Source organism: Parambassis ranga, chromosome 13 (assembly GCF_900634625.1).
Source record: "Parambassis ranga chromosome 13, fParRan2.1, whole genome shotgun sequence".
NCBI classification, from domain to species: domain Eukaryota; kingdom Metazoa; phylum Chordata; class Actinopteri; family Ambassidae; genus Parambassis; species Parambassis ranga.
The window spans coordinates 22,069,574-22,090,947 of NC_041033.1; the positions used below are offsets into that span (position 1 = coordinate 22,069,574).

At 45.2% G+C, this 21,374-nt stretch overlaps 1 protein-coding gene, 4 long non-coding RNA genes and 2 other non-coding genes across 8 annotated transcripts in view; 5 read left to right on the forward strand and 2 right to left on the reverse strand.

Annotated features, from left to right (window-relative positions):
• The window catches only part of LOC114444601 (scavenger receptor cysteine-rich type 1 protein M130-like), a 902,860-nt gene that overhangs the window by 14,361 nt on the left and 867,125 nt on the right, over window positions 1-21,374 (forward strand). Inside the window, exons 6-8 of the mRNA XM_028419317.1 lie at window positions 18,908-19,207; window positions 19,533-19,838; window positions 19,918-20,214. Coding sequence (XP_028275118.1) covers window positions 18,908-19,207; window positions 19,533-19,838; window positions 19,918-20,214 — 903 coding nt within the window. The remainder of the gene's footprint in view (window positions 1-18,907; window positions 19,208-19,532; window positions 19,839-19,917; window positions 20,215-21,374) is intronic.
• Window positions 293-1,415, reverse strand: LOC114444650 (uncharacterized). The gene is made up of 4 exons (XR_003671578.1): window positions 1,282-1,415; window positions 1,040-1,202; window positions 778-951; window positions 293-676 (listed from the first exon to the last, which is right to left on the reverse strand). It is a non-coding gene; the product is annotated as an uncharacterized LOC114444650 (long non-coding RNA).
• Window positions 1,761-3,576, reverse strand: LOC114444649 (uncharacterized). Of its 2 annotated transcripts, none has more exons than XR_003671576.1 (4): window positions 3,535-3,576; window positions 2,982-3,051; window positions 2,162-2,339; window positions 1,761-1,898 (listed from the first exon to the last, which is right to left on the reverse strand). It is a non-coding gene; the product is annotated as an uncharacterized LOC114444649 (long non-coding RNA). The 2 variants fall into 2 exon arrangements; XR_003671577.1 differs by lacking the exon at window positions 3,535-3,576 and adding an exon at window positions 3,125-3,273.
• LOC114445581 (U1 spliceosomal RNA) lies at window positions 2,154-2,318 on the forward strand. Its single transcript, XR_003671689.1, has one exon. It is a non-coding gene; the product is annotated as a U1 spliceosomal RNA (small nuclear RNA).
• LOC114445552 (U2 spliceosomal RNA) lies at window positions 4,020-4,210 on the forward strand. Its single transcript, XR_003671663.1, has one exon. It is a non-coding gene; the product is annotated as a U2 spliceosomal RNA (small nuclear RNA).
• On the forward strand, window positions 12,733-13,131 carry LOC114444647 (uncharacterized). The gene is made up of 3 exons (XR_003671574.1): window positions 12,733-12,754; window positions 12,836-12,935; window positions 13,012-13,131. It is a non-coding gene; the product is annotated as an uncharacterized LOC114444647 (long non-coding RNA).
• On the forward strand, window positions 14,863-15,265 carry LOC114444645 (uncharacterized). Its single transcript, XR_003671571.1, has 3 exons — window positions 14,863-14,888; window positions 14,970-15,069; window positions 15,146-15,265. It is a non-coding gene; the product is annotated as an uncharacterized LOC114444645 (long non-coding RNA).

The following is a 21,374-nucleotide window of genomic DNA, read 5'->3' on the forward strand; positions in this document are numbered from 1 at the left end:
CATGTGACACTTCTGCTCCTCAGCCTGAGGGCTTTTCCTTCAGCTTGCACTGCGTAGCTTTTGCCCAGCGGGCTGAGGGTCTGATTAACAGGTGCTGTGGGGACAGGTGGAGGAGGAGAGGTTTGGCTGCCTGGCGGCCTTATGTGCCCCCTTTAGTGGCAGTCTGTTGGTGGGAGTGCTGGCTGGTGTAGTTCAGGAGGAGATGGATGTGGAGTGCAGGTTGAGGACCTCTCCTGGCGTCAGATGAAGTGCTGATAAAATTCCAGCTTTGCTCAAGACTGCATCTTCAGACAAAACCTGGTGCTGGATCCTCTCCTGGCTTTCCTTCTGGACTGGAGAGAGACACAGCTTCCCTAGTGTGTACATCCTCCTGTTGTACTGACTGTTGTGTTGTGTGCTGCATACCGTACGTCCATCTTAACTCTCTGTACCACAGCAGCTTCAACCAGCTCGTCTCTCCTCGTGCGGCGGTACATTGTGTGTGTCCTGTACAGCTGGTTGAACTTGTGAGGCTGCTTATCATGCTCCTCCACAGCTTCCACAACTGGAGCAGCTCGTCCCTCTGCTCGGCAGTGAGCGACAGGTGATCATCAGACAGGCCGATCTCCACCAGAGCAGAGCAAAACATCTCCAGCTCTTTGAAGCCAGGAAGAGGGTTGAGACTGCAGGCTTCCTCCTGGCAGGAAATAGCGAAGAAATCCGGTAAGATAAAACGTTTGTTCTAAACCACTGTGTTGTTTTCATTCATTTCATGGCAGAGGCACACAAGCTACTCACAAAAGCCGGGGGGTGAGCAGTTGAAGTTTCCTCCCTGGCTTCATCACCCTCCTCTGGATCAGGCTGCCCAGGCTGAACCACCTCTTCATGTGGAGACGATGGATCAGTGCAGAACAGGTCCTGTGATGCAGCTTCTCAGGTAAACCTGATAGGGGCGTGCTGCACAGTGGGGACCTGCAGATCCCAAATCAGAGCATCACATTGATGGCACAGTACCATTGTAAATGTTCTACCTGATTTGTTACAGACAACAGTAGGACACCTGGGATCATGCTGGGTAGGGTTTTATGGAAGCCCTCCACGCAGACATCTGTAGTAGGGCAGGTTCATTCCATTTATGGTTGTGGTACGTGCCACTCGATACATAATTACGTCTGGAGGGTCCAGGTGGCGCTGCTGTGCTGCCCACATTTCATCTATAGCCTCTGTAAGAGAACACAGAGGCACAATGTGTTATAACATGATCAAAGCTGTAAATGTCATTTTTGTCTTTTTCTTTCAGACCTGGTGTCTTGAAGAGACTCACTCCACTCTCATCCAGCCCAGCCGGACCTTTCAGCTCCTCATTGTCCACCCATGGCTGGAATAAAGTTTCTGCTGCTGTAGGTCCCTGTGCACAGAAACACCCACGGTCCACGTACAGGATGTTTGGGACAGGTTGATTGGCTAGCCGAAATCTGCCCATTAGTCCCCGGAACATTGGTCCCAGCTTCTCTGTGGAGAAAGAAAGTATTTGGGAGTTATTACCAATGATTGTGAACCACTCAGCAGAACCAGCACCCTCCCCAGACAGCTTTGAATTTTACAAAATGCTAGTGTCACTTTAAAAGAAAGTTCTCATCAGTTCTGATCTGTGTCTGTGTCTACAGCAGTGTTCCTCCATCCCACATCATCCTGTGCAGTTCACACCCCCCACCAGTAGGTGGCAGCAGTCAGAGGACAGTCAGTTGTCCACCACGAGTTAACAAAGGAACAGGAAGTGGCTGCACAGGGAGCAGAGAACATGTGGGTTTGTGTGTTTTTTCCTCTTTTCTCTGAATGTCAGATGTGGATCAAACACTCAGTGGTTACATCAACATGTAGACGTGGCTCCTTTAATCTGGGGTCCAACTGTTGGTCGTCTGTGGGACAGTAAATACATGACATGTTTTAAGGTTAGCCTTGTTGTGCTGCATTGCATGATGGGAAATGTGAGCAGTGTTGTTTAAAATAAAACGTGTATTATCTTCATCAGCCTCTGGAGAGTGTGTACAGTTTGTCCATCATGTGCAGTCGGCCTCCTGATTTCAGTCTCTTGTATATTATGTTCTATATAAAACCATCAAGCAGAACGGTGTGTGTGTGAAAGACCCCCCTGTTGGTGGCGTGTACAACTCATACTTACCTGGCAGGGGAGATACCATGATCAAGAAGGTGGTTCACCCAGGGCGAGGCTCAGCCATTGCACTCTAGGTTGTGCTGACCCCTGCGAATTCCCCAAATGTGGGAATCTCGACTGCATAATTTCTGGTAGTGGGGGACTGCGTTCGCGCTCTCCCCTGATAACATGTTCAATGAAAAACCTAAAATCACAGAAGTGTTGTGACAAACACGTGTTCTGTTACTGACACAAACATGACATCATTCCACTGTTTGATGAAACCACTGTGTATATTTCTGCCCTTTGATTTACTGTAATGTTTATTTACATTAAAAGTAAAATACACTGAACAACATTCTGATTATTTAGCATGTGAATTAGTATAAAATATTCATTGACATGTCTGCTGCATTGTAAATTAAACATGCATCTTTAAGTGTTTTTGTGTGTTTGTGTTTTTATCTTGTCAACTGGTGTTAAAGAATATTTTTAAATGCTGCTGTTGTGTTCTTTACAGGCCAGCAGAGGGCAGCAATGGAGCGTTTGTAACTTGGACAATGTCTTAACTGGACTCTGATGTCTCAGGTTAAACAGAACATCAGTCTGATGATCTATTTATATTATTTGTACACATAGATAAATCTGTTAAGGACACTGCTTCGTTCATAAGATTGTGGTCTAGGATAATTCCTGGTAATCTGCTCTGACAGTGGTGCCGTTGGGATCAGTCTATGTGGAGTCAATACAAAAAAATGTTCAATAAGTTCAATAATGTTTCAGTTGTCATAAAGTCTAAGAAGCATCTTAACTGTTCATCTTTAGGATCACAACAGGTGAAGCTCACCGTGAAGCCTGGCAGTCGTCCAGTGACCTGGTTCCGTCCCACCTGTCCGTGGAGTCGAGCGGCGGCCATCCTGAGTCAGAAGAGTCACAAACTCATCAGCAACAGATCCACAAATAGAATTAATATATTCTTGTCTAGTCCACCTGGTGTGATGTGGCGCCTGTTGTCTTTGTTCAGCTCCTCCATTAATTAACCCTCCCCACTTGTATGGTTTTTAGTCGGCTAGCATTAGCGTGCTAGCACGTTTAACCGTAAACAGCTAGCATTAGCGCGCTAGCGTGTCCGTTCTTTAGCCGAGAGTAGCGCTAATTACACCTAGCCCACTAGCTTCCGTTCACAGTGGACACTCCGTGAACCACAACACGACAGGGAACGGTTTAATTACAATTTCAATAATTTTGTGTCTTACATTATGTCTTCTAAAGTATTTTATTGTATGTATGAACTTTGTGGTATCATTTTTCAACATGGTGCCATTTGTTCTTCTATAATATTCACTTATTTATGGTTGTTAGTTTAAATGTCAGTATGTAAGAAAATATTTTCCTCTCACCTGCAGACACATCAGCGCTCATCTGTGAGGCGCTTGGACTTTTACTAACTCAAGTTCTTCCGGTTCTCCGGCAGAGGGCGGTAGAGCACGTGTTTCAGAGCATTACAGATTAAACTTTATTTCCTTCCACCAGAAAAAACTTGATGAAATAATTCACATGTTCTTCACTGTGTGTGTCTGATGGTATTAAAGCATTTTATTTCGCCGAGAGAGACGTTCAGCTTGTGATTTATGACTTCAATACAATTCGCTTTTTATTGATTGGACCGCAGGCTGTCACATGACCCGGAAGCGCCACCGAGGTGTTTAGATCCAAACTTATATTTTCGTGAAAATAAAACACTAAACCGCTTAAATACTTACATGTAGTGTGTTGTTGGAAGAGTTTTGTTCTCGTGGAGTTTTATCATAGACACAAACATTTAAACCGTAGGTGAGACTGAAGGTCTGCAGGATGACCCCCTTCTTCTTCGTTGGTGGAAGTTATCGCTTCTCGGCCTTTTGGCTAAGATCAAGTGTAGTATCTGTTCTTATCAGTTTAATATCTGATACGTCCCCTACCCGGGGACCATATATTAAATTGATTTTTGGATCAGGGAGATGGAATAGGGGCTTGCTCCGTCCACTCCACGCATCGACCTGGTATTGCAGTACTTCCAGGAACGGTGCACCCCCCTCTGCCTGTTCAATATCAAGCTGGTGACTGTCTCTGGTGGAGCTGTGGTTGCTGCTCTGCTACAGGAAAAAATAGAACATTTAATCTCAGTATTCTGAGATTATAGTCAGAATAATTTTTTCTGTCAAGACTTTTTCAGTGGCCCCTAATTCTCTTCTGTAAATGTCTACATCTGTAAAAACTGTTAATTCAATCATGACACTTTGACTAATTCACATAACTTTTATTTAGCAGGTTCACACTAAGCACCGTGACACAGTCTGGAGACTCCGTGGAGGACGCTCTGCTTCGGGACAGTGATGGTGTGTGGAGACATGTCTCTGGAGGACCAGCACAGCCACAGGTACCCCGGCGGCCATTTTGTTCTCAACATATTCCACTATGTAATGAATGGAGATTTTCAACTGTATTATTTCATTCATTGAGCTGTAGGAGGTGAGAGAGTGAAGGTCAGATCTTAACGTGCAGGATGAAGACCTGGGAGGTTACATGATGAAGACTGAGTCCCACACTGAGGGTCCTGGTAGGTCCACACACTGCACAGCTTTACCTGAGCTGCACGTACAACAAAAAAAGAAAAGAGTCACTCGAAGGGTTCGTGTTTGCAAACTTTATTTTGGTTAGGGGGAATGTTTGTGCAAGACATTTTATTCCTGAAGGTTAGGCAAAACTGGAATATCACATTTTCACAAAGTAGAGAAAGCTAGCCCCGCTCCACCCCCGCCTCCGAGGAGCAGAGACTCACACGAACCACGGTCACAATAAATCTACAGAGAGCGGTCACGTCCCCGCGCCCTGATCCAGATCGCCCTCTGAGTCAACCACCGCAACCAGCTACAGTGTTTGCTTCAGTAATTTCTCTGATGGAGCTACAGAACACAAAGGTGTGGTTACAACCACCCACTTGAGAGGAGACGGGGAGCAGTGGGGATGTGCTGTGGAGACAGGAACCACTCACTCTAGATCTGTTTTCACATCTTTACACTTCACCAGTTTTTCCTCTTAACGATCCACATGAGGGCAGCAGCTCTCCGTCGCTTATTACTGTTAGAAGTTCTCCACACGAGCTCGCCGTGGCGTTTGGCCAGGTGGAGGTGAGAGAGAGGGACGCTTGGTCACTTTGGTCAGTGAGTCAGCAGCAAACAGTTCACACATCCCGACAGTGTCTAGGAATCGTGGCACACTTCAGGACTTCAGTCCATGACACAGTATCAGTAGTTACACTAAGTAGCTTGGTCCCCCGTCAGAGATTAACTTTGTGCACCTTCGTCAGTATGCACACCTGTGTGCAAGTACCCAAGCTTAACACACACACACACACACACATTCACACATCTTCTCCATACTAAGCCCAGTGGAGGCACTTCATATGAAACTGTAGAACCTGACTGTGTCGGGCTGTGACGAGGCGGTTCAACATCAACGGGACAAGGTCGGATCGGTCAGTGTTCTCACTTAAGTGACTGAAACCCACACTGGCCGAAGGCCTCGAGGCCACGGTGGGTCCGCTCTGCCATGTTGAATACTGGTCAGCTATAGAACACAGAACCATCTCCAAACATGGCTGTTAGAACACACGGCCAGCCACAGCTGCCAGCGTCTGACTGGTGGCGGTTTAGTTTTTTCTTTTTTTTTTGCCCTGCACCCATCAAATAAATAGGAACTCATTTCACTGACACAGCCCATACATCATCACTATTCATACACATGTACATACAATTCATACTAGAGTGTGTTAAGATTAAATAGCAGCTTCAAGGGGCAGGCACGTCAAAATGAGAGCCAGGAAATTAAAAAAAAACAAAAAAAAACTGCCATCAAGTATGAAGACCGAACCCCCAGAGGAGCGGCGGCGTGCATCTCAGCTGTCACCTCTCAGCTCTTCCTCCCCTTTGACCTGCACTGAGAAAGCTCGCTGCTGTGGAACACGTCAGATTAAAGCACGGATGCAAACCTCAGAGCGCCGGCTGTCTGCAGTGATGTATGTCAACTATGGCACCTAAAGTGAAAACACCTATGGCTTCAGGATGCAGTGGTCCAAAACAAAAATAAATTAAGAAACTATATCAGGATATTTATTAAGTTTAAACAACTAAAACACAGTTCAAATACCTTAAAGTAACTGCTACAGCCCTGTTCTAAAACCTATTCACTCTAAATACTATTCATAATCTTACTCTTAAAATCATCTTAGATTAGGCAACGTCCGAGACAGTGGGAGGGATGATTTATTAACAGGTATGAGTAGTGTTATTACCTTAATAATTCCGTTTAAGGCAATCTGTTCCCACTGTCTACACCGTCACAACACCGCCCCGTGATCTGACAGCACACAAACGGTTAACAAACCGAAGCTCCGAAAAAGAAACCACAACTTTCACCCTCTCACAACCAAGCCATCCTTACAGTGGGATCCCAGCAACGGTTAGCTCAGTTAAGGTGATTATAACTAGATTATAACTGCTGTGGGATTTAAGGCTTTTTCCCCAGAAGGCTTGAGCACAGCAGAGCAACGGCCCGGACAACAAAAACATGACTGATCCAGAGCGAAAACAACACCTGGATACACGTCGTCTCCTTGATAGGTAGCAGAAATACGACACAGGGTGATGCCGGTGACACGCAGACGAACAGCCCACCACAAAGCCACGCAGGAAACATCCACACCAGCTCGCTCGCATTACAGTAGTACAGTGGTGATAGGATGTGGTGAGAGGGAAAAGCAGCGTTTCCCTGCTTGCATTATGTGTAGTAGTACTTGCATACTTGCAAGTGATCAATTTGCTTTTCACACACACACACACACACACCAGTTCAGTAATAATGGATGCTCATCTGTTTCACATCAACCATGGACAAAGTGGGGGCTGATGGAGTTTCTGCTCCTTCTGCCAAATGTTAAGCAAAACATTTAAAAAGTAAATTTCTATGATTCAAGTAGGACACTACAGAAATACAACAAAACCTGTAACTACTTAAAAGCAACTCTTCAAATATTACACACAAGAGGGCACTTTAGAACTACACAACTCTTAGAAATGGATCCCGTTTCTGTTTTTTCTGTTTTAACCAAACATCTACTCCACAGTGATAGCAGTTTTTTCGGACCACCAACGGTGCGGTTCAGATGAGACGTGGCCTGTCAACATGTGTATATACCTCAACTACGGTAAGGAGCTCCTGGACTAAAACAGTCTTATTAATTGCATATACATGTAACTTTCTTCAAAATGGATCACAGACCTGTTAAGAGGATACATGGTTCCTCCTTAAGAGACGGGTCCTGCTCGAGGTTTCTTCCTCTTAAAGGGAGTTTTTCCTTGCCACAGTGCTCTTCAGGGGGTTCAGGCTCTGGGTCTCAAGCTCTGGGTTTCTGTGAAGTGCTTCGAGACAACTTCTGATTGTAAAATGTGCTATATGAATAAAACTGAACTGAACTTCAGTGATTATAAGACGTGTTTGCTGTCGTATCTTTCAGCCGAAGCTAGACTGACCAGAGAGCAGAGATGATGGTCTTGGAGGATCCAGAGCTGAAGGACCTCCAGACCTTTTTGACCTTGAAGAGGACCTGAACCCCCCTGAGTGTGTCTGCTGAGCTCCAGGACGCCATGACATCACCGTTAGTGTTCCAGGTGCAGCTCAGCTCTCATATTTCTCATGATTCATGGAACGTGTGTGTTGTTCCTTCACACAGTTGTTGTACATCATGTAAATACTGACAGCAGATGGAGATGAGCCCTCTGATGAGTCCATTTTAATTTGATTCCTAATTGCTGTATTTCTTTTGTTTCTCTTGTAGCGCTTAAATACTCGGTGCTTTATGAATACAATGCATTATTATCATTGATAATCATAATAAAGAGTTTTGCAGTGGTTGAGTGAGTGAGTCCTGTTCTTATAGAGTGTGTCAGCTGCTCCTCTCTGGTCACACCTGTTACAGAATATAGTTTTATCAATAAAGGTCAGAAATAACATTAAACACTATTCAGAATGGGTCAAATCAAATGTTCTTTTAATGAAACATTCATGATCATTTACACATGTACAAAAAAGGCAGTTAATGTATTTTTAGAGATGACAGACTGGAGATCATTGATGACGTGAGCTCATAAAGTCTGATGACATGAAAGCTTTTAGTTTTGGTGTTACTCAACTATCTGCTAAATAAATCAAGTGAACGGTCTCAATATGGCTCACTGTTTTATGAAGAGCTCCAAACACAAAGGCAGAAAACAATGACAAACTACTAGGGGTGGACAAATCGATCTAAGTATCGATAGTATCGATACCAAAGTTAGGATCAGTAATTACTCGATACTAGCGTGATGAGATGGATATTTCTCTGGAAGTTTCTCTTCTATACCTTCAGCAACTTTACTCGTATTTACTCGCGGTGCAGACAGCGCTCCTCTCTCACTCTGCTCAGTGCGCAGGCGCACTCCGCCCCTCCCCTCCTCCTCTCTGCCGGAGCAGACGGAGCTCCTGATTGGCTGTAAAGTACAGCTAGAATCATGGAGATGGCAGAGAGGAAGAGGAGCGCTGTTTCACAGCGACAGACAGGAAGAAGAAACTGCTACTTGTGAGGTGTGCAGGAAAGTGACCTGCCACTGTGGAAACACAACTAATTTACACAAACATAAAGCAGCAGAGCCCAAAGACCTCGAGCTGCAGAGTAAACAGAGGGAGGAGGAAGAGGCAGATCCCCAAACATGAACCAGAGACAGTGGTCACTGACAGAGGCTTTACTGCAAAACACTCATAAATATCCAGGAGATGATTTAAAAAAGTGAAGGTTTAGATTGAGTAATCTGCAGCATGAATTAATGGTGTCTTTCTGAGTGCTGTGATAAGACATGCAATTTTAGCAGAATGATTGAACAGTCATCACATCACCAGCTGAAATAAATCTTGTTTTTCTCAAATTCCAAAATATATCTAATAATGTAATTATATAAGTTTATATAATGATATGTATTTCAGTATGATTAATATAATTATGCTTTGGTGATAACTGTTGAAGGATCTTTATTTTTCATATTTAGGCTACATGCAGGTAGGTGTTAGACTTTTATAAAAGTATCTTAGTCATGCTGTTTCACCTACATGATTCACAAAGAGCCATGGCTGTCACAAGGAGCATCGCTGACATGATTGTGAAGTTAAAATTTCAAACTTATACAGTTCTGCACTTTTGTTTGCAGCTTGATTTACTTAACAAATGTTTCTTGTGTATTATTATTCTGCTAATCACGATAATCTATTTAAAGGCAAAAAAGAAGGAAAAAAATAATTATTTATGATCATGAAATTTCAAAGTAAAAGTTGGTATTGGTATCGGTATAGGTGATACTGGCCCTGTATTTACTTGGTATCGGATCGATACTGACATCTTCAGTATCGCCCACCCCTACAAACTACTGACGAGAGCCTTCATCAGAGGAAGACACTGATTGGATGTACTGATAAAACGAGGCGGTCGTGCCTTCACCTGGAACCAGGTGTCCTTGGTGCGTCCTGGGAGAACGAAGCGTGATGGTGGTGTAGGGGCATCATTGTCGGTTTGGGTGCGACAGGGTGCAGCTTCAAAACTTATGATACGCGAATCAGTGAGGGGTCCTCCACACACAAACAGAGAGTTTTGCCTATGCGAGAGAAACGTGATCAATAACTTGAAATGTACACAAATTGCGAATAACTGTGTTTAATGGTATGAAATTCTTAGATATAATGGCCGCCTCTCCCATCGGTCCAGCTCCCACTGGCTGAGTGATGGGCAGGACTTTCATGCAGGTCAGCTGATGGGTCAGGTGACCTCTGAGCCCTCCACAACGTGGCTGGATGAAGCTCAGGAGGGGAGCCGGATGAACCCACTGGTCGGGGAGCTGGATTAATCTGCAGGCCAGCACAATGGACCAGGTCATCATACGTAGAGAAAGTTGAAGCAAGGCGTCTGGACTTGTGGAGTGGTTGTTTAGTTTCTCCAATGTACAGATCAGAGCATTCCTCACTGCACTGGACTGCATATATCACATTGCTGTGTTTCTCCCTGGGAGTCTGATCCTTCAGGTGAACCAGTCTCTGTCTCAGTGTTGTCATTGGTTTGAAATGGACCGGGATGTCATGGTTGTTGAAGATCCTGCAGAGTTTCTCTGATACTCCTGACACATATGGAATGGAGATGTTCTTTCTCCACCGGTTGTTGTCCTTCTTCTTGTTGTTGGGGGTCTTGTTTTTGTGGCTTTGATGAGTGCCCACTTGGGGTAGCCACAGGTTTTCAGGGCCTTCCTGATGTGGTGTTGTTCCTTCTTCTTCCCCTCTGAGCTGGTTGGTACAGTTTGTGCTCTGTGCTGCAGGGTCCTGATGACTCCCAGTTTGTGTTCAAGTGGGTGGTGTGAATCAAACAACAGGTACTGGTCCATGTGTGTGGGTTTCCTGTACACTTCCACATTGTCTGTAAAAGTTCCCATTGTACTGGAAATAAGTGGTGGTCAGGCAGAGGTCCAGCAGGTCACAGATGTGGTCTAGCGTGAGGTTGGTTATCTCCTTGAGTGTGTTGTCTTGTGTGAGGCACGTCCTTACCATCTCTGTGGCTTCTGATGTGGGGATGCAGGTGAACAAGGAGATGACATCAAATGAGACCATGGTGTCATCTGGGTCCATTCGGATCTTCTCCACCTTGTTCACAAAGTCCTGACTACCAGTGGTGTCAGGAGTTCAGCCAAGTGCTTAGCCACGTTGTATGTGACTGAGTTTGTGCTGCTGACAGTGGGTCTGAGGGGGACTCCTTCCTTGTGAATCTTGGGGAGTACATACAGATAGAGCTTGCGGTTGATGATTTGGTCCTTCTCCAGTTTTTGTAGGCAGCAGATGAGTTTTTTCTTGTAGTTTCTGGTGGGGTCCCTCTTCAGTGTCTCATATGTGGCTGTGTCACTGAGGAGATCTGTCACTTTGGAGTGGTAGTCCTGTCTGTTGAGGACTACTGTGCATCTTCCTTTGTCTGCTGATAAGATGGTGATGTCCCGGTCCTTCTGTAGTGTGATCAGGGACTTCCTTTCATCAATGGAGAGGTTGGATGGCGGTGCTTTAGCAATGGAGAGTGTGGCTGTGACCTTCAAGCGGAGTGGTTCAGCTTCTGTGTCTGTCAGGTTGTTGTTCTTGATGGCTGACGCTGTGACTCTCGGGGTCATGGCTGAAGCCAGTGTGCCATCATACATGACGCTGCCTCCTGAGGCCTCATCGCACAGCACGTCACCTGAGAATGCACCTCAGGAATGGACTCGGCAGAACCAAACCGCTCCAAAGGATCTGGACTCAGAGAGGGCTGAAGGTGAAGTATGCTGCAGAAAAAGTTGGAACTGGTGAACCTGAAGGTAAAATGAAGGATAAGAGGAAGAGTCCATCATGTTGTTTTTTTTTTGTTTTGTTTTTAGGTTCAGACTCATTCCTCCCACTCCAAGCTGAGGTCACCCACAACAAAATGGTGGACCCCACCCTGACCTTTCACCTGCCTGAAAACAGTGAGCCTCACTCTCCTGTAGGGTCTGCAGCCAGCAGTGAACCTGAGGTTGAAACGCAGACAGATCCTTCTGTTGAGTCAGAACTGTTGTCACCTGAACACCTTTGATCAGAGAAGCCTGACATAAGCATAAGGGGAGTTCCAGTGGGGTCCCACCGGAGACCTGCAGGACGTCTACCAGCAGAAGCGCAGAGCTTTGTTTCAGAGATCCAAACGCAGAGTGGAGGGAATCAAAGCCAAAGCAGCTGTTCCCAAGGTTCCAGCTGAGATCCGAGCTCCATCTGCGGGCAGACAGAAGCCTGAAGCCAAAGACGCTCGTCCAGGCAGCTGTAAAGCAAACATGAAGTCAGAAGCTCCTCCACACAGGGCTGGTACCAAGCCAGCAGGAGCACGGGCTGAGACATCTGGAGTCACCAGGCAGAGGAAGAACCTGCCTCCACCCATAGGTGTGTTAAGGTCCTTTGATTACCATGAGCTCTACATTGATTAAACATTTTTACCTACAGCACCATTTTAAAAACTTTAAAACTACTAATGGACTTGACTTTTTTTAACTTTTTTATGTTTTTTTTTATAATGTCCTTTTTTGGCGATCTGCTGTTTAGATTAAGAATTCTCTGAAAGATGGCTGAGATACGGACATGTGCTGCCGTCATATCCGTTGTCCTCTTAAACAGATTGGTTTGAGTGATTAAACATGTTTTTTGATAGCCATATTTAGAAGTCTTTCTTAGGTTTGTTTAAGGTCAGGATATTTTGTTTAATTGATCCTTGAGGCAGTTTTTAATGTGTGATCAGAGCCGTGCACATCCTGTTCGGCCTGCTGACTTCAGATGTTTGTAGTTTTAGCTTTGGCCTCCTCTGCTTAGTAAACTTGTTTCTGCAACCATTAAAACAGTACTTGTGTAACCTACTTCTGTTTCCCCCTCAGTGGCTGAATCCAGAGTAAAAAGGGTGGATGAGGTGAAGATCTGCTCCACAGAGCAAAGGAAGAAGAATCTCGCAGAGATGCACCAGAGAACTCAGAGGTACTGCACCACCACTGACCTCTACCCCTCTCCTTTAGCAGTGAATATGTTGTTGTGTGTTCACGGTGTGTGTGTGTGCAGACTGTACGAGCAGCTGGACGAGGTGAAGCATCAAAAAGCCCTGAAGAGCAGGCAGGAGGATTATGCAAAAAACAGACTGAAGGCCAAAGAGTTCCACAAGGTAAAAACCAGTGAGTCTCAGTGAGTTGCAGGGACCAGACCTGCAGGACTCAAAGTGTTTTTGTGTCTCTCCACAGAAAACTCTGCAGAAGCTTCATGCCAAACAGACCCGACTGTGAAGGATTGTCAATGTGTCCTTGTTTTACTTTGAATATTTAATTTATAGTTTTATCAATAAAGAATTTAAGTTATTTGAACCCAGTTCTTCATTTGGATCAGCAGGAGCAGACTGTACTGTGAATTTCACACATAAACAGACTGGTGGAGCCCGGACAGGCGGTGTCCCTGCAGTGGAGGTCGTGTGGGGTCACGCTGATATGATTCACAATTCAAAGAATCATAGTCCGTCTGTGCTGCTCCTCCTGGTCAGCTGCAGACATGTCGACATATACATGATTTAAAACGATCCAATGGCAACCAGAACGTCTCATCTTAGTCTGCGAGTCCCTGACCGACTGCTGCGTCTGCTCTTTCCTAACAACTCGCAAGTCAAGTTTGTGTCATCTCTGATTGTTGAACAGAGCGTCTGTGTCTCCATGTTTAAATCATGAACTTTATTAACAGCTACTGCTTCAAAGTGGTGCACAGCCCCACCATCAGCCGCCTCGCTGCGGAGGTTTTTAAACTTGAAGACTTCACAGTGAATTTGCTGCAGGGTTTATATTTACTGCTTCAGCACAGCAGGTAGATGTGAAATGACACATGTTGCATGTTGCAGCTTCTTAAAGATGACTTGAAGACACAAAAACAGCCTCATGTAACCCAGCTGTGATGATTGAAGGGCCTGAATGTGACATGTCAGCTCTGCTGTTTCTGCACGTTCGCCTCCATCTTTTAATCTCAGTGTTCTCATCAATGTTCCAACCGCACACGTCCTGCTTCCTGCAGCAACACGAACAAGGTCAGAGACACCAACACACTCCCGGTCATACTCTCACTGTGGATGTAGTAATGCCATTAATAAATACAATGCATAGTTTTTCTGCATTTATCTACAACAACTCTCTCCTTCATCCTCTCTGTCCTGTCTACCTCGTCTTCTCCTCCTTTACCCGGCCAGCCATCAGCAGGAGCGTCCCCCCTCATGAGTCGGGTCCTGCTCGAGGTTCCTTCTTGTTAAAGGGCAGTTTTTCTTTGCTTCTAGTACTGGCTTGGGGGTCACTTAGAGACATGTCTGATTGTAAAGGTTCTGTGTATCTTGAGGGTTGGTCTTCATCACTCGCAGTTGTTCAGTTAAGGTTAATCGAGGCTGATCAGTTGAATCACTTCATCACTAGAAAGCTGTAAATGTAACTTAGTAGTCAGCAAAGTAAGCACTTATCAGTCAGGACCACTTTTTATTTTGAAGTAAATCTGAAATCTAACACCTGTGCCTGACACTAGGGTTAGTGCATATTTATTAAAGGCTAATAGAATAGAATAGAATAGAATAGAATAGAATAGAATAGAATAGAATAGAAAATACTTTATTCATCCCAATTTCACTATTGCAGCAGCAAAATACAGGCGCTCAAGCAAACTTAAAAACTAAAAAATATCTAACGTTACAAATTAAACAGTATAAACATTATTTACAGCAAGATAAAAAATAAAACATAGGTGCACAGATTGGTTTGAGTGATTAAACATGTTTTTTGATAGCCATATTTAGAAGTCTTTCTTAGGTTTGTTTAAGGTCAGGATATTTTGTTTAATTGATCCTTGAGTTTTTAATGTGTGATCAGAGCCGTGCACATCCTGTTCGGCCTGCTGACTTCAGATGTTTGTAGTTTTAGCTTTGGCCTCCTCTGCTTAGTAAACTTGTTTCTGCAACCATTAAAACAGTACTTGTGTAACCTACTTCTGTTTCCCCCTCAGTGGGTGAATCCAGACTAAAAAGGGTGGATGAGGTGAAGCTCTGCTCCACAGAGCAAAGGAAGTAGAATCTTGCGGAGATGCACCAGAGAACTCAGAGGTACTGCACCACCACTGACCTCTACCCCTCTCCTTTAGCAGTGAATATGTTGTTGTGTGTTCACGGTGTGTGTGTGTGCAGACTGTACGAGCAGCTGGACGAGGTGAAGCATCAAAAAGCCCTGAAGAGCAGGCAGGAGGATTATGCAAAAAACAGACTGAAGGCCAAAGAGTTCCACAAGGTAAAAACCAGTGAGTCTCAGTGAGTTGCAGGGACCAGACCTGCAGGACTCAAAGTGTTTTTGTGTCTCTCCACAGAAAACTCTGCAGAAGCTTCATGCCAAACAGACCCGACTGTGAAGGATTGTCAGTGTGTCCTTGTTTTACTTTGAATATTTAATTTATAGTTTTATCAATAAAGAATTTAAGTTATTTGAACCCAGTTCTTCATTTGGATCAGCAGGAGCAGACTGTACTGTGAATTTCACACATAAACAGACTGGTGGAGCCCGGACAGGCGGTGTCCCTGCAGTGGAGGTCGTGTGGGGTCACGCTGATATGATTCACAATTCAAAGAATCATAGTCCGTCTGTGCTGCTCCTCCTGGTCAGCTGCAGACATGTCGACATATACATGATTTAAAACGATCCAATGGCAACCAGAAAGTCTCATCTTAGTCTGCGAGTTCCTGACCGACTGCTCCGTCTGCTCTTTCCTAACAACTCGCAAGTCAAGTTTGTGTCATCTCTGATTGTTGAACAGAGCGTCTGTGTCTCCATGTTTAAATCATGAACTTTATTAACAGCTACTGCTTCAAAGTGGTGCACAGCCCCACCATCAGCCGCCTCGCTGCAGAGGTTTTTAAACTTGAAGACTTCACAGTGAATTTGCTGCAGGGTTTGTATTTACTGCTTCAGCACAGCAGGTAGATGTGAAATGACACATGTTGCATGTTGCAGCTTCTTAAAGATGACTTGAAGACACAAAAACAGCCTCATGTAACCCAGCTGTGATGATTGAAGCGCCTGAATGTGACATGTCAGCTCTGCTGTTTCTGCACGTTCGCCTCCATCTTTTAATCTCAGTGTTCTCATCAATGTTCCAACCGCACACGTCCTGCTTCCTGCAGCAACACGAACAAGGTCAGAGACAGGGTCACTCTCCCGATCATACTCTCACTGTGGATGTAGTAATGCCATAAATTCAATTCAATTCAATTTAATTCAGCTTTATTTATATAGCGCATTTTACTATCAGAAATTGTCTTAAAGCGCTTCACAGAAACTCAGAGCGTGAGACCCAGAACCCGAGCCCCCCTAAGAGCACTGTGGCAAGGAAAAACTCCCTTTAAGAGGAAGAAACCTTGAGCAGGACCCGTCAACTTAAGGGGGAACCAGTCCTGCTGCCAGTCGGCAGCCAATGACAGAGCCGGCCTTCCTGATCAGTTTGTTCAGTCTGTTGGTGTCAGAAGGACTGAGCTGTGAGAGTGCTGCTATCAGCAAATCAGAGTTCAAATAAAGTGCAGAGCAGTGAGGGCTGGACCTGACTGCTGCTCTGATAAAGACATGAGCAGAGACGGCACATGAGGAAGACAGTGTGGAGGACGCACAGAGTGGACATGGGTCACAGAGCGCTGCTGCTGCTTCTGCCTCTCTGGAGCTCAGGTAGGACTCTGCTCCATGATGGACGTCTTTCTAATCAACTGTGTGATTGACACAATTGGTTTTGATTATAGGATGTGTGTACAGGTGACAATAACCAAGGAAAACAACAAATTAAAATTGACAATGTGTAATGTTCCTTCTCTGATCTCCTCCTCAGGGCTCTGTGCTGACGACACACACAGTCCAACAGGTAAACAGAGGAACACATGACAGCAGCAGAAGTGTTGTTGTAGAATTCACTTCATGTGTTGGTCCTTTGTGCTTCTGTTGAACAGAGACTGATGAGGTCAGGTTGGTGGGAGGAGCCAGCCGCTGCGCTGGTGTTCTGGAGATAAAGAAAGATGGAGAGTGGAGAGCAAAGGAAGATCCTAACTTCTATCACATGACAGCAGCAGCTGCAGTGTGCAGCCAGCTGGACTGTGGCTCTGTTGTTTCTGTACAACGAGCACAGAGTCCACCCGGCAGATTACAGATCCACTGTTCAGGTCAGTGTCTCTAACTTTGTCATGAAGTAGGAGACAAGAAGAATAAGCATATGTACAGTATTCTGTTATAGACTGAATAAGCATACAGGTGTTGATCTGTAATATAATACCATATAAAGGTCCAGTGACACATTTATTGCTGTCCTCGTCACTGCCGTTGCTAGGCAATCAAACTATTGTTCTTCACCCTCTTTCTTCTTCTTCTTTTTTGTTCTTCCTTATGTTTTTTGGTGCAGCGTATCTTTAGCATACATTGACCAATTTTAGCCATTCAACTATCAAAATTGACATTCTGGGTCAACTTCAAGTTTTTTTTTTAAAAAAAATGAATGAATGAAAAAATTTCGGTGTCATTTTTAACATTTTAGTCTTGAAACGCTCATTAGATGCTGCTCTATCAAACTTGTATTCAGAATTTTCTAATTCCGAATCGTTTCCGCATGACAGGCTCTTGTGAGTGGTTTTTGAGGTCTGTTGCCATGGTGACAGGCTGACACACAGAGGCATGCAAAGCTCTGAATCGCTCTGATTCTCCATCAGTTCAGAGCAATCCTTCACATCAGCGTTCAAAGCAATGCTTCAGTTGCAGCAATCAAACTTGCATTTTCTTCAGGAAATGTCCTTTTCTAGTTTCCTTTGTAAATCTATCTATACCCCTGTTTAGTTTAACAAAATGGGAAATCCTTAGTGAGGTTAAAAATAAGTTGTCCAATCTACTCAATATAGTTATGTCAATTTCCACATAACTTTATTGTGTTTTAATACCATGATTACAGAGGAAATAACTAACTTATGTGAAACCAACAAGGCTGTATTAAGGCATTTTAATATAATCTGGTCAAGTGAACTTTAATTGATCAGGCTGTGTTCAACTAAGCAGACATTTATTACACTGTCAGAACTCAGCTGCATTTAGTAACACCAACTGAACAGCTACACTGTAAAACACAATAAGTTGACATTACCTCGGTCCCTGAATGGAGGATTTGCACCATGGGTGAGGCTGGTTGGGGGAGCAGTAAATTGTCTACAGACAAAGAAAAACTCTGACTGCCCTGATTTTACAGTATCACTCAGCAAATCAATACTGCAGCTAACCAGAAGGTTTCACTGGCAGGGGGTTGGTCTTTGAAGCAGCAGGAGGCCTCAAAGCTTCTCAAGGCTTCATCCACCCATCGCCAATAAAAACCCTTTAAATGCACCAATGTGCTGAAACCTTTCTTCCAGCTTTCAGTTCACTGTGCGGCCGTCATCAAAGGGGGACTGTGCTGCCACCTAGTGTCTTTGCTGACTGTACTCAGTTACATTTAAAGCTTTCTAGTGAAGAAGGTGACTCAGCTCATCAGCTGACCTTAACTGAAAAACTGTGAGTGATGAAGATCAACCCTCAAGACACACAGAAATCTGACACCTGTGCCTGACACTAGGTGGCAGTGTCCTCTTCTCAGCTACAGATGTTAGTGTGTCTAGTTCAGCACCCACTACCGAACCAGTTAAAATGAAAATGGACTACATGTTCTGTCTGTCTGTCCTTCTGCATCCACAGACTCTGTCAGACTGGTTGAAGGGACTAACGTGTGTTCAGGCAGACTGGAGGTGAAGTCTGACCAGTCCTGGTCCTCAGTGTGTGAAGATGACTTTAACCTGCAGAATGCAGAGGTGGTCTGCAGGGAGCTCGGCTGTGGGGCTCCTTCGGTCTTCAAAGGGGGACTCTATGGAGCAGCAGAGGCTCCAGTGTGGATGAGGAGGTTCCAGTGTGGAGGCCATGAGTCTGCTCTGCTGGACTGTGGAAGCTCACAGTCCACAGAGAACAGCTGCTCAGCTGGAAAAGCTGTTGGACTCACCTGCTCAGGTACAGCTGCAGCTTTCATTTCAGGTTCTGAACTTCTCCTCTGTTTCAATCACTTTCACTAATCAATCACTTTGATCAGATCATGTCAATGTCCGCCTGGTGGGAGGAGCTAACCGCTGCTCTGGTACACTTGAGGTGAAACACAATGGAGAGTGGAGGGAAGTGTACTTCTTGTACTCTGAGTGGACCCTGAAGGCAGCAGCTGTGATATGTGGACAGCTGGACTGTGGCTCCCCAATTTCAACATCAAAGAAGGTTTATTACTCACCAACACCTGTGTGGTTGATCACACCTTCCTGTGTTCAGTCCAAAGCTTCCATTAAAGAATGTGTCCTTCGTGGTGATAGTGACTCCTCCATCTTGAACATCACCTGCTCAGGTAGAACCAGCTGTTTCTGACAATAAGTACCAGGCTGAAAGGGATGAGGGGACACATTTGTTTTGCTGCTGGATGTAGTGATGACGTTTATATTTAACCAGGGAAAGAAGTGCACAGTTCTATCACAGAGGACATGTTTGTTGGGAGGCAGTTAAAGGGAGTCATTTCTTTATCAGCACTGTGGTAAAAGGTTTAACACTCCTTTAGAAGAATTTAAAAAGAGCTTCCAAACAAGCTGCCATGTTGGTACTGAATTGAAAGTGTTTGTCAGAGTCAGACAGGAAGAGGTCACATGTTCTGTCTGTCTGTCCTTCTGCATCCACAGACTCTGTCAGACTGGTTGAAGGGACGAACGTGTGTTCAGGCAGACTGGAGGTGAAGTCTGACCAGTCCTGGTCCTCAGTGTGTATAGATGACTTTAACCTGCAGAATGCAGAGGTGGTCTGCAGGGAGCTCGACTGTGGGGCTCCTTCGGTCCTCCAGGGGGCACTGTATGGAGAAGTGGAGCCCCTGGTGTGGTCCAAAGAGTTCCAGTGTGGAGGCCATGAGTCTGCTCTCCTGGACTGTGGAAGCTCACAGTCCACAGAGAACAGCTGCTCAGCTGGAAAAGCTGTTGGACTCACCTGCTCAAGTACAGCTGCAGCTTTCATTTCAGGTTCTGAACTTCTTTTCTGTTTCAGTCACTTTCACTAATCAATCACTTTGATCAGATCCTGATGATGTCCGCTTGGTGGGAGGAGCTAACCGCTGCTCTGGTAGACTAGAGGTGAAACACAATGGAGAGTGGAGGGAAGTGAATTCCATATACCCCGACTGGACCCTGAAGGCAGCAGCTGTAGTGTGTGGACGGCTGGACTGTGGCTCTGTAGTTTCAACAACAGTCAGATCTTCTGGACGACGACCTGTGTGGACCATCATTGCTTCCTGCATTCAGAATGAATCTATCATCAAGGAGTGTGTTCTGTGGACCTCTGTGAGCTCCTCCAGCCTGGAAATCTCCTGCTCAGGTAAGTCCATAAATGTCTCTCATGGTAAAGTGATGTTACTGTGTTCCATTGTCCACAGTTGATGACATCACACTGACCTGTAACACTCTCCACAGACTGCACCTTGATGATGCTGGTTCATGTGTTGATTTAAATTTGAATCTTATTTGTATAGCGTCTTTTAGATGGGAGGGGAGGTGGTGAGGCTGTGCAGTGGATCATGTTGGATAAGATACGGGTGGCTGCTCCTCCTCCTCGGTCTGGGCCTCAAAGAATACAATAGCTGAAATGAGTGGAGGGGGTTGACTTGTTCAGACTAACATGCTCCTCACAACAATCAATCAATTCGATCAATGACCACATTATTTATTAACAGTGATTTAGACAAACAAGTTCTGATATTTAACCGTCTACGTCTGACAGGTGTTTGGTTGTAACTGCGTGGTAATGTTTACTTTGTGCTGTGAGCTTGATAAGGAAAGACGGGGAGCAGACACTGTTCATGTTAGTGTGTGTTTACATTTTTAATGGAGGGCAGCAGAGACAGCGGAGAAGCAGGTATTACTGTGACCCTGCCTCCTGGACTTGACCCTGGATCATCACAGGGTTTGGCGACTAAAACATCAGCCAAATGGGGCTCTTATTGTCTCCACCCGATCTCCACAACACACCTTCCTGACTCGTACACATCACACTAGCTCCTGCTGCAGTGATGTCTGTCTGTCTGTCCTTCTGCATCCACAGACTCTGTCAGACTGGTTGAAGGGACTAACATGTGTTCAGGCAGACTGGAGGTGAAGTCTGACCAGTCCTGGTCCTCAGTGTGTGAAGATGACTTTAACCTGCAGAATGCAGAGGTGGTCTGCAGGGAGCTCGGCTGTGGGGCTCCTTCTGTCCTCCAGGGGGTGCTGTATGGAGCTGTGGAGCCCCTGGTGTGGTCCACAGAGTTCCAGTGTGAAGGCAACGAGTCTGCTCTCCTGGACTGTGCCAGAACCAGCTCAGCTAGAAGCAGCTGCTCAGCTGGAAAAGCTGTTGGACTCACCTGCTCAGGTTGAGGAGGAGCTGCAGCTTTGAGACAGTTTACTGGTCGACTTCCCCTCATCATTATTTCCATGTTTCTCCTCAGACAATATCAGGCTGGTGGGAGAGAACAGTCGCTGCGCCGGTGAACTGGAGGTGAA